Below are 12,917 nucleotides of genomic sequence, written 5' to 3'. Positions count from 1 at the left end.
ACGATTAGAAAAACGAATGAAGCTTAACAAGAGATGCTGTTGACAATTATTTTAAAAAAATCGACAAGCGCTGTATTCTTACTTGGAGGGTGGGTCGTAGTCGAGTACTGAATACCCTATGTGTCTCTATTGTACTTTTAGTCATTCAGTATTACACAAAAAGAAATTCAATGATCTGCCTTTATTAGTTTCGACATGCACTTTGATAGGACTGATGCAAATTAAAGGTATCAGTGCTTACTGCAGTTAGGCATCAACCTCCCAAGCGTTAAGCTATTGTTTGTCATCCTTGGACCTTTGATTCGTTTTAAAGGCGAGTGAATATCATGACGGATTTTGTGGACGCGGAGATCTTCCTAATCGATGGCGATTCCTTGCTCCTGGACCTTCTTGGAGAGAGGCACTTGGACTGGAGTAATGGGGGCCAGTTCCTCCATCTGACATATCTAGTGGAACGATTTTTACAGTATTTTACAGATAAAGGTTAGTCTAATTACATAATGTCTTTAATAGGACTGTTTGGCTGGAAACCAAAACAAATAAGACGCTATGGAGCGTACACTTCGGCGTCGCGGCTGTGGAACTGATTAATTGTACATGCGGAGAAATAGTAAGAAATGAAATATGGTAAGAGTAAGTTGTTAATTTGTGAAATTATGGGATTTGTCAGGATATTCTGAAAAAAGCAACATCCAAGAGGCCTACTTGCCAAAAGCTAGCATTTCGGGGGAAATTATCTCTGAGATATTAGCCTAGTTATGCTCTGATGACCCCATACAAATCCTTCTAAATTTGACTTGGGTCTAAACGTTTAGACCTAAGTCAAATATGAGACTACCGGCGGTGAATAACAAGTCTAACAAAACAAACAGTGAAAAAGGAATTCTCTATTTTTCATAGTCACATCAGGCTTCAAAAACAGCATAGCAGTCTCATGTACTGATTAAAGATATGTAAGACATGGGTAAGGAGTCAATTACGTTGAGCACGGAATTGTCTAAAACTCAGTGTTACGAGTTCGAGTGTTTTGAGGATAATTATTCACTGACGATCAGCACGGCGGGATGTCGGATTAACACAAGGAAGTTTAATACCAAAGGAACGTAGTCTTTACAGAGCTTTAAAACAGAGCATCCGCCAACACAAACTTGACTTGAACTTAAGTAAGACCAAACAGCCTCTGCCAATAATAAGAATCTCTCACTTGAACTTCAGATATCTTACGGCTTCAGCCAACTTGTAAACACAGATCGACCTTAGTCACACCTGACTAAACACAGCACTCCAGACTCGTGGGAAGAAACTTAGGTCGTACAAAAGAACTCGCTTGGAACTTGTATACCGTTTGGCATGAGGTTCTAGAAAATGAAAAAACAGGCGAATAGTAGTAGCTTTTTGACATATTTTATGATTTCAGTAACTGATGCAAATCTGCTGACTCATGCTGAAATGTAAACATGCCCTAATCAATCATTCATGAATAATCCAAAAACGTAGAGAACGTTCGAGAAAGTCACGCAACGCATGAAAGCAATTTTACTATGTAACACTCAACAAAGACAAAACGTCTTTGTGCAGCATTTTGTAACTAATTCATCATAAAACAGTTCGAAAGGAGCGCTCACTCGTGAAATGTTTTTCAACACTCGAAGAGAAATTTCGTGTCTCTGCGCGGCCATGTAATATCCTCTATTTCTTTCCTACTACGGTTGCGTTGACCGGTTCATGCAATTTACAGATGCATGTGCGACTTTATCCAGGAAATTAAAACTAGGAAATGTACTTAATTATATCTGTTCCTTCAATGAATAGCATGTCCACATACCTCGATCCGTTCCAAACGAGGCTTCCAAATTAAGAGGGAGGTCATCCTTACAAACTTATAGAGACACTGTCACATTTATCTGATATGGAACGACAGAAAAGTAGTTCTAGTAAGATCAACTGATACAGCTAGTGTTCTTCAGAGCCAGATCTGTATGGAGCATATAAGGCAATTGGCCTGGTTGGTACTTGCACAAAGTTATTTTCTTGCGGCATTTACAGCAAGCTTGAGGGGATCTCATCTGCCATCATAAACAAAAAACAGTAATCGACTTGACAGATTTTTCTAACCCAGTTTACTTTATTTAGGGGGCGTTTTCCATATCGTGTTCTTTAAAGACATGGAGATTATCTGGAGAGGCCAGCCGTCCATGCTGTTAGCCCGCCAAGCCCTTATTCTGCACCTTAACTACAATACAACTTTCACCGTTGTCACCTCAATAGATCACTTCCTAGGAAAGCAATGGAGAGATTATGTTGATGACAAACTTCCCGCTTTTCTGTTGTTAACAGACGCAGAAAAAATTCCTTGTGAAACTACTGGGGAGAAAATGCGCGACCGATTGCGATTCTTGTTCAGAAGTCTTCTTTTTCACAGTCTCGGAGAGGGTTTGAATTGTGTATTCATTTCCGGTATTGAAATGACTGCAACTAAAGTGATGGGATATTACATGGAGTCTCTACCAGAGCACAGATCAAAGTTTAAAAAGGTAGTGTTGTTCAGGTTCAATAATATACAAAAACAGTGAGATACAACCATTTTCAAAGTGGTAACATTTAGAACATGACGGGAAACAACAAAAAGCTAAGGATCTGGTGCAAATATATGGTGTTTCACCTACAGGGAGACAAGCGATAATCGAGCCCTGTTACAGTATTAAGGAGTTTAAGATATGTCACGACGGCGATCAACGGCAATGAGAACGTCAAAAAGCAAGAGGTTAACAACAACTCTGCACATGCAGCACCTTTGTTTGAACATTTCTTTCCGGTCACTGCACGATGACGACGTGAAATTGCCAATTTAAGGTCTTATAGAGAACGTAGATAAGTGACGACAAATTTCTCTATCTCTTTAACCTAGATAGTTTTCTTAGGAATCCAATTTCAGGGAAGTTTGCCCACATTTGATAAACTGAATAAGTTGGGAAAATCACGCTGAAGTTCCAAAGGACGCGCAGTCACTTTTTCAGTGACGTTTTCGCCTCCGTCGTCGTCGTGGTATCTTAAACTCCCTACGAAATTTTTCCATTAAGCGCCGGACCCCGAATTGACATCGGTTCTAAAACAAGACGTAAAAAAGCCCCTGAGAATTTTAAAGCGCAAGGTGCAATACTGCCTCAGCGGAGAGAGGAATAAACACAACTTTAATTGCCTTGAAAAAAATAGAGTTAGCCGGAATAGACTGCAGATTAAAACAGACGCCGAGTCATTTATGCCAAGTCTGAAATATTCACAGGGTGTTGGCACTCGCTCAATTTTGAAAACTTAGGCCAACCTTTTCACGAATAGCTTCCATTGAGTAGAAAAAGATAGAGGAAAATTTTTCGTCGTCTTCTTTGGATCCCTCCATAAACGTATTGGGAAATTTCGCATTGTTATTACAACAGCGTCCTTACGATTCTGAAAGGAAGACAAAATACTTTAAATGTTCCGTTTGCCAACCTATCTCCGGAAAAGGCAAAAGATATTTGTGGGCTCTTGTAAGTGTAGATTTAGGCGTCAATAACTTTGGTGTGTGTTAAGAAAGCTCTTGTTTCCATAGTTATCTAAGCCTTCCTGGAAAGCATGGCTTGGTTTGACGGAATATTTTCGCAAGGAAGGGTCCAGTGATGACCATAAGGCTCCAGGAACCTCTCCATTAACACAGGTATAGATTACCAAATATAGGACTCACTTACCTCATGAAAAGGGGCTTGAAAACACTCAGGGTCATAGGGGTCAGTGTGGGTGAGGGAGTACCAGTTTACAATAACAGTCTGTAACTTACATGAAGGGCCACCTTGCTAAGATGTGTGATAAGAAGGGGAAGGTGCAACCCATGCGATATTTAAAGTCTGGTTTACATTTGAGTACGAAAGAGGAGCAATTTGGACTCTGACTGGAAATCTAAAGGACAGGCCTAGGGTGGATCAGGTTTACAAGTCCAGTTATTTTTTAAGGTAAAACGGTCAGCATAGTAGTTGACACTGGATCAGCGGTGGCCATTGTCCCTGGAGTGGAGTATAAGAAGTCGTTTAAGAATATCAAATCGCAGCCAACGCACTTGAAAATATATTCTGGTGAGCCGTTATCCTTGTTGGGAGAACTTCGAGTCTCTGTGAATTATCAGACTCAGGAAATGCAACAAACACTCAGGGTCATAGGGGTCAGTTTAGGTGAGGGAGTACCAGTTTACAATATCAGTCTAACTATTTACAGGGAAAACAGTGGGGATTTTTTCAGATCTTGATGGTTGATGGCGGAGATGGGGAGCCTTGTAATTTCTGCAGTCACCGTTAGGAAATGAAATCAATTGGGAATGTTTTAGTCTTAAATTTTGGGCGTCCTATTAAGGCAAGGCAATATTACGTAGGAGTTTTAAAAAGCTATATGCTTTTAGACACTCGTTGAAGAGTTATCAGGTAGCAAAGAACACTATGAAGATTTTAATTTTTGTATAATCGAACGAGAACCTTTCAAAATGGAATCTTTTATCTTGCAGTTTGACCTTAGGGAGAAAGTAAAATGCGCTCTTCGATCTCCACATCAGAGAGGATGCCGTGAGCTAGCAACCTTGCTTGGTTGTGAAATGCTCCTCAATAAAATTTTCAGTGACCCTAATGTCAGCAAGGTACCTGAATAGAACAGTTTCGAATTATTGAAATTCATCTTTGGCGCCGAAGCTGAAAGGCATCAAACAAAAGAAATGGCATTGAGAATTAAGGATGAATATTTCATTCTTTTATTTTATACCCCTCAAGCTTCTGGGCCAAGTAATGATTGTGATAATTCGAAACTGACCTGTCACAGTTGGTTGGAGTCGTAATTAAAGTTGTATATCAGTCAACTTATTGAAGTACCCTTACAGTGAAAACCGGTCATCAAGCGTTCCTGGAAAGACTAAAATTTGACCTTCAATGATTATTTCTGTAATATTTTAGGTTCCAGATCTCTTGTATTTACAGCGGGTTTCGCACTTGTACGGTGGACCTTAACTGTACGCCTAGCGCATGGTTCGGTTCGTGTTGCGGTTTTAGACCTGAATGACACAATTCTGACGCTTGTAGGTCAGGTAGAAGAGAATATGGATGGTAAAGAAGGTATTGCAAGTTATATCGTACATGTGGGAATGTTTTTGTTGCGAATTACGTCGAGGCGGACCATGAAGTTGCTGCGTTTTTTTGCGCTGATTGGAGCAGATGCATATTATATAAGTCCAGCAGAATTTTAATTTGAATTAAGTCTTTCGTCGAGTTGAAAGAGCTTTTGATTGCACATTATTAGCCCAAACCTATTTTGAAACCAGCTTTGAGAGCGAAACGGTCACTTTGTTCTAGAAGAAGCGTAACGGGATCGCCTCGTTTGCGGATTGAAAGGCGTGCAAATTCAAAAAGAAGTTATTGGCACAGAGAGACTTGACTTTTAAGAAAGCGTTTGAAACAGCACAATCCATGGAGTTGGCCAAATAAACAAAGTAGATTTTCGAGACATCAGTGTGCCCGTGGGAAATATTGGAAAGAAGGTTGGCAAATTCCAGGGCTATCAAATGAGGAAGTTGTGGGTTGTTTTTGTTGTGGTGGAAAGCTTCTCCATCAGGGTGCTGCATGGGCCAAGTTGAACCAATGCGACGAGTGTCACTGACTTAAAGAGCCACCTTGCTAAAATGTCTGATAAGAAAGGGAATGTGGAATTCATGCGATATTTGAAACCTAGTTTGCATTTGAGTCCGACTGGGGAGCAAGTTGGACCCCGTCTGGGAAATCTAAAGGACAGGCCTAGGGTGGATCAGGTTTCTTAAGTCCAGTTATTTTCTAGTGAAACAGTCAGCATAGAAGTTGACACTGGATCAGCGGTGTTCATTGTCTCTGGAGTGGAATATAAGTAGTCTTTTGAGCATCTCAAATTGCAGCCAACGAAGTTCCACTTGAAAATCTATTCTGGTGAGCCATTACCCTTTTTGGGAGAAATTCAAGTACCCTTTGAGGTGCACCTTTAGCTCAAGGTGAAAAGTCTATGTTGCTTAGACGGAACTGGCTTGAGAAATTAAAACCGGTTTGGTCCACCGTATCACAGTGTCTCACAGTATGGGTATCCTCGTTAAGTATGAAGCCGTGATTGAAAAAAGTTATGGACACATCCAGCGATTGAAAGCCCCCTTTCAAGTTTGTGAAGGTGCAACAGCCCATCTTCCTGAAAGTAATACGACTTCCATATGACCTTAAAGACAAGATGGAGCAGGTGCTACAGAGACTGGAGGAAGAAGAGGTCATTTACAACGTGAGCAAAAGTGACTGGGCTGCCCCGGTGGCGTTGGTCCCCGAGAAAGATGATCCACTGAGAGTGTGTGGTTAAAATATGCTGATATCAGTCCAGTACCCTTTACCTAATACGGACGATTTGTTAGTGACATGGGCTGGGGGACAAGTATTTAGCAAGACTGATTTATCAGCCATATCAGTAGGTTGAGCTAGATGTAGATTCTTAGAAGTACCTGGCCATTAACACACATAAAGGTTTCCACCGTTACAAACGGCTGCCGTTTGGTGTCTCCAGCGCACCAGCTATTTTTCAGAGAATTATGGATCATCTTCCGCCGGGGGTAAAGTTCACAGCATGCCGTTTGGTAGATTTCAGGAGGCACATTTGGGAATTCTAGAAGAGGATTGTGGGAGCCTACAAGAACAGGGCATCAGGTTGAATCCTACCCTAAGTGCATTTTCCTCCAGTTGGAACTAGAGTTCATGGACACTGGCTTGAAAAAAACGACATTCGTCAGGGACTCATCATCTATTATGGCAATGTTTCTGCCAAAAAGGGCAACTACGCTGCATCCGCGTCATGACCTTTTGCAAAAGGTTAGACACCGTGGAAGTGGACGAAGGAGTTTGAGAGTGCGTTTGTAAAGAATAAAAAGCAGCTACAAGATTATCCCTTGCTGGTCCATTATGACCTGAAGAAGCCGCTTCAGCTGGCTTGCGATGCATCACCCTATTGGGTAGGGGCGGTAATCTCCTATGAAATGGAGAATGACCCAAATATTACGTATGATGCTCACGGGGAATTCACAATCTAGAATTTTGCTCAGTTGCGTTGTTCCACTTCGATGATTGATCTCTCTTAATACAATCAAAGCTCTATTTTTTAATCAAGCCTTGTTTTGAGTTTTCAATTCTTCTACTGACGAGCGTGATATTGAAGCGAATAATGAACCCAATATTACAATAATAAACTTCAAATTTTATTCTTCCTTGGAAACCTTGACCGGATTTTACTTTAAAGTGCACGCTATAAAATAAGGAAATCATGGCCGCGATCCGCTTTGTTATTGTTGAACGACCACATGCTGGCTCAGGATGTCAGATTAAAAAGTAAAGGAAAACGAAAACTAAGAGAATGCGGAGGTCTACGACAAATTTACACTGATAAACAGTTGAAAAGGACTCGTTAGAGATACCTTGTGACTGATCCAGCAGCACGCGTACGTTATAGGGGATTAATAATTTTAGTCCGTCTGAGATCTTGTGAGTGAACACTGTTTACAAGGATGGAAAAAAAATATGAACGTTTTTGATATATTACGAATTAAGTTTTTATTTTGCGTGATATAATAAATATGCAGTTTAGAAATATTGTTTGTCACATAGGAAGCAGCGAAAACTGCAGAAGACAGAGTCAAGCTTTTCCTGCTTCATTCTCTACTACTGAAGAAACTGCCATTGAAGTACAGAGCGCATACCTTAAAAGGTAGCTTGTTGACTATATTCTGTGAAACAGAGGATGGTCAGTTTTACAACTTCGACGAGGTAAGTGTGACAAAATGGTTAAGAATACTTTAACTTTTAAACTGGGACGATAGTTCATCACGTCTCTGCTGGTAAAAGGTACTCATCTGCATAGCCATTAAATAAAGGGCGGATCTACAAAATTAACCTCTTTGTCGTGTAATCTAAATGGGTCCTGTGTTGCTGATCAGGTACATGGTATGTAAACGCCGTACTAAAAAGCACACCAAAAAGTGGGGCAAAAAATGAGGAGCTCACTTCAGGCCGAGATTTCAACTCGGGACCTCTTCGATCCTCTGACTTCTTGCTGTGATTCCTCTTGAGAAGATGTTATATCGTGTTGTTTAAAGTCTTTGTACTTATATTTCCCTAACAGATACACAAATGTTTGTGGGAGATTTTGAAGGTCATACAGGATGAGTACCCCTCCATAACTGCTGCCAGCAATTCCCTAGACATGACTTCAGTCGCTGATTTGATGGACGGTCGGCTTGTCCATACTCTCTTTTCCCTGGCCTTAGGATTGGAAGGCGGAATAAAAGGTTTCAAATAGAACAAGTTACCGTTTCTGTTTTAAATTCTGCAAGTTTTTTCTCTTCGCGTTGTCCTATCTTACTTAATTTACCCATCTGCAATTCATCTCAGCGGATAGGTTACAGAAAGACGTCACAGAGGAGGCAGAAACTGCATGGGGTATAGTTGTTACTGCTGTGAAAACTACCTGCACTCAACACTCTGACGTTTTATCCACTCAGTTTCTTCCCTTTTTGGCTGACATTGGGGAAGAACTTCTTACAACTAGAGGTGAGAGTAGTTTTCGATGCCGGAGACCCAGCCTCAGTTCTACGCACAGTTTTGGTGAAGTCTTTTGTTAATTGACATTGTGATGTTGAGTTCTTTGTGCATGAGAAAGAAGAACAATACCGCTATACTATGATAAGATCCAATAGCGGAAGATGATTTAACACCTAAATAAGGTGTCAAAAAGTCTCATATTCTAGTGTTTTGCGTTATATATATATTTCGTTCGTTTTTAGACGAATGCGCCGAATCAGAAACCAGTGTTAAACTAACGCGGCTCCTCGAGGTGGAAAATGCTCTTGTGAGTGATTACGCCGGCAACATGCGGTCAAAGATCAACGATATAGCTGGGTAGGTGTAACGGCGAGTTGAAGTGTCCATTCTCTGTCCCCAAATTATATCTTACGACTTTGCAAACGTATTATCTGCCTCCTATCACGTGTGATGAGAGTTCAGGTATTTTTTTCCTTGTATTTTTTAGAGACAAAATAGACGACACTGTGTTCTACGAAGGTCGTGCATTTGATGAACTCTACCACTGGCACTCGCTTAGACCGCTTTCAGATGATTATGACAGAACTAAAAATGACATGAAAGGTAAGTACTGAGGTGACAAGCCGTTTTCCGGCCAGAGAGGAAGGTTACCCCGATAGAGAAGTGAACAGCACGTACAGGTGTAATAGAAAGCGTAGGCTATCGATTCTCGCCTTTAACTGTTAATCGCCCAGTCATAAAGACCATGGACAATAGAAAGACTGGATAGGTAACTCTAGCTGACGTGATCGGTTCTTCATTGACCATCGTAGTTACTTTCAGACTTACAGGATTTAGTGAACGTTATAGAAAAAGAAGTCTTCATTCGCGGGTGGACGAAAAAAAGCTAGTTGAGGCGGGCAGTTGTCACAAAAGCAGAGCACAGAAAGTCTGTTAACGCCTTGAGACCATCCACGGATTTACGAAACTACTTATTCACCTTACCATGAAATGTAGAGCTGCAGAACGAGAAAATACCAACTAGAACACGCAGATACACATATTGGTACAGGTACAAGAAGAAGCATAAAAAACGACAATCACACTGCTTGATCCATGCGCTTGGTTTTCTGGGTTTCACATTTAATGGAGTCGGCCAAGTGAAATGAAAAGGGCAGAGCTACTATCCAGCAAAAATCAAACGGACGGACTCATAAGCAAAGTTTAATAATGTAAGCGACGGAGTCGTTGTCAGAAACGAGGTTGCGGGAGTCGCAAGAAAAAGCTCAAAAAAAAGAATCACAGTTTTCGATACTACGTATTGTGACAAGGTATGAACAAAATTACCTCCGAAAACTCGATTACAAAAAATAAGAGGAATAGCTAAAACAGATTGTACCAATACAAAGTCATCGTCCGTTGCACACATTTAGTCTAACGTATCCTCGATGCAAATTTAGTTGCTAACTAAATGAACTATGATGAACATTTTAAACTGACATTTAAAATACCAGCTATTAAAACTCTTAAAATTATAGACTGCACTTCTGCTACTGAGCAAAAAAATCCAGTTATTTTAACACAAACTTTCTAGAAACTCTCCTTTTAATTACCGTCATGAAAAGAATCCAAGTTCGAAAAACAGAATCATTATGTGGAGACAGGCGCGAGGGTGTGTAGCCTGTGCAAAGTCGTCAAGACGAATTGAAACAAGACCTAGTCGGTGCTTTAAAAATAAAACTACTCAAGATTCATTAACAAGGTTGTATCGAAGGTTTATTAAGAATAACAGAATGATAAAATAATTTATTTATCTATATACCAATAAGAGGTATATGGAAAGGAACATGAAGTAAAAAAGAACTTTCAGTTTGCCCATGTATAAGATTTCTCATGAATATATGAATGTACTTTCCATTTAACACTCAATTGTTGTAAATATTCTGTTGGACTTGCACCTCATCTGTTATGTCTGATTTCGTGACCAGAGAAACCTCCAGATGATCCAAAGAAACGATCTTGGTATTTCAAAGGAAAGCAGAAATTTGCGAGTTTTCACCGACTTTATGGAGACTCACTTTCTGATGGTGTTGATCGTGCGAAAACGATCACAGCAGCGCCGGAAACTGAGACTAAGAAGAAAAAAGGAAAAGATAAAACAGGAAAAATTGTGAGTTGCAAGATAAACTTGGGCTTGAGAAAGATCAACTGAAGTAAGGTCTTGTAAGGGCTAGTTTTAGTGACTCAACATAGAAAAGATACCTTATCGACCGTGTCATTTCTTTAATACTACAGACTACGCATGAGTTTTTCTATTCCTCTCATTTTAAAATATTTTTGAATAAATCAGAGATAACGTAAGTGTCTCTTCTGCCTCCCTTAAGGCAAGAGGCAAGATCATCACCCCATCTGCCCATTAACAACAGTTACCCTTGTTCTGCTTGTGTTGTCATCACCTTGTACGTTGTAAAATTTGATTTTAATAAGGAGCGTTTTAAAATCAATGAATAAAATGAGATCCTTTCCTTTTACAGAGTTCGAAAGCAGCGAAGATCATTGAAGATAATAAGCGAAAGCGTAAAGGTAGGTGCTTCTGGCTAAATAGATAATTGACCAGCCAACGAAAAGGCTTGGTGTCAGTGCCTAGCTTGCTCAGTTGATAGAGCTGACTGGGGTTGCGAGATCGAACTGCTTCCTAACGAACCAGGGTCCCTAAAACAATGGTAAGATCATTCGGCCGTGACAATAGTATCTACGCAGTAATTTCAAGCAGTTATAATAACTCCTCTAGTGGGGCTAATTTAACTCCTTACAGTGGAGTTATTTTTTGGGAAGTTATTTTAACTCCTAAAAGGAGTTTAAAGAACTCTTTTTCAGGAGTAAAAGTGACCCCAGATATTGAGCAGTTAAAATAGTCCCAAAGAAGGAGTTATCCTGTACCTAAAATTTTTACTCCACTTTCAGAGTTAAATTAACTCCAAAAAGAGTAAGAACAACCCATGTAAGGAGTAAAAATAACCCCACTTTGGAGTTATTTTAGCTCCAGACAGGGAGTAAAAAGAACTCTTTTTCAGGAGTAAAAATGACTCTAAATTCCGAGTTAATTTAGGAGTTAAAGTAACCCCCAAAAAGGGGTTATCCGGTACCTAAAATTTTTACTCCATTTTTGGAACTATAATACCTCCCTAAAAATTACGATGTGCTCCCAGTTCAGCTGATCTCGTGATTGGGCGGTAGTTATAGCCGTTACTGTTGGCCTTGTCAACACGGCCGTTCGAAAAAAGCAGAGGACAATTGTTTATAGCTCGCTTTTGATGATGTCCCATTTTGATTGTGTTGTTTCTATAGTTGGAAATAACTGGCATTCCTAGTATTAAGGCCATAGTCTGACACTTAAACAGAAATTTTGTTTGAAGATGATTAGGAACAATCCAATCTTGTGCGCCAGGATACATTGTATTGTTATCCCAGCGGAATACATGTTAAGTAAGGGTAAAATACAGAGGGTCTATATTGGGTTGGTATGGTCCCCCTAAAAAGATTTCATGATTTTTTGTTATAGCCGCTTTTGAAGCACTGGAAAACAGTTTCAACAGAGGTTTGAGCTGTGACAGTAGACAGAGTTTTGAGAGTTTTGTTTCAGTATAGTTTTGATTTGGTTGACAAAGTTGACCAATGAAAACAACCATATAGTTTAGAAAATGTCTATTAATTGCAACATTAAAATGCGTTAAGTCACTATGTTGATGTTCCCCTCCTTCCTGGATGGGAGTATAGATCACTTGAGTCCAACTAGGAGATACAACTAATTTTGGCTATGTCTAAAGAAAACATGTAATCTACTTTTCCCTATAAAATGCTATAGCTTTAGTCTGTTAAGGTTAGTTTTCATGAAGGCGAGCTCCACCTTGAGACTGGTCAGTAAGAGGTAGACATTTCGTTTGAAATCATGCAGAAAAATCTTCACTGTTTACAGAACAACAGCAGGAAAAAGTCAAAGAAAAATGGACACATATTGTGGTGGAAATCGACAAAAACCTAAAGAAGGATAACTACAGTGCTGCCTTGCAGTTTGTTGACAAATTTTTGACAGATTGTGAATCACCTGAGTTCAGTCTTCAAGCTCTTATGAAAAGAGGGCAGAGTTGTCTGGATGCCTGGCAAGATACGCGTAAGTTTCTTTCGACACTCTTTCCTTCCTTTTTTTCTTTGCCATTTTTTTTTTTATCATTACAGAATCGCACCAGGCGGTAGGTAATAGCAGATAGAGGAAAATAGCATCGAGTTTGTTCGGCTGCCGACTATGACTATAGTCTGTTTAAACTCTCTGTGTTT

General features: G+C 40.0%; 1 protein-coding gene across 1 annotated transcript in view; it reads left to right on the top strand.

The window, feature by feature from the left end:
• LOC140952900 (probable ATP-dependent RNA helicase DDX60) overlaps window positions 1-12,917 on the top strand; it is a 53,224-nt gene that overhangs the window by 435 nt on the left and 39,872 nt on the right. Inside the window, exons 2-13 of the mRNA XM_073402347.1 lie at window positions 314-483; window positions 2,134-2,534; window positions 3,590-3,694; window positions 4,529-4,657; window positions 7,671-7,829; window positions 8,185-8,350; window positions 8,454-8,612; window positions 8,846-8,960; window positions 9,091-9,206; window positions 10,571-10,752; window positions 11,117-11,165; window positions 12,559-12,753. Of these exons, the coding sequence (XP_073258448.1) occupies window positions 327-483; window positions 2,134-2,534; window positions 3,590-3,694; window positions 4,529-4,657; window positions 7,671-7,829; window positions 8,185-8,350; window positions 8,454-8,612; window positions 8,846-8,960; window positions 9,091-9,206; window positions 10,571-10,752; window positions 11,117-11,165; window positions 12,559-12,753 (1,933 nt within the window). The 5' untranslated portion in view covers window positions 314-326. The remainder of the gene's footprint in view (window positions 1-313; window positions 484-2,133; window positions 2,535-3,589; window positions 3,695-4,528; window positions 4,658-7,670; window positions 7,830-8,184; window positions 8,351-8,453; window positions 8,613-8,845; window positions 8,961-9,090; window positions 9,207-10,570; window positions 10,753-11,116; window positions 11,166-12,558; window positions 12,754-12,917) is intronic.

This window comes from Porites lutea, chromosome 11 (genome assembly GCF_958299795.1).
Source record: "Porites lutea chromosome 11, jaPorLute2.1, whole genome shotgun sequence".
Taxonomy (NCBI): domain Eukaryota; kingdom Metazoa; phylum Cnidaria; class Anthozoa; order Scleractinia; family Poritidae; genus Porites; species Porites lutea.
The sequence above is the reverse complement of the archived record's forward strand: the minus strand, read 5'-3'. Positions and strand labels throughout refer to the sequence as shown.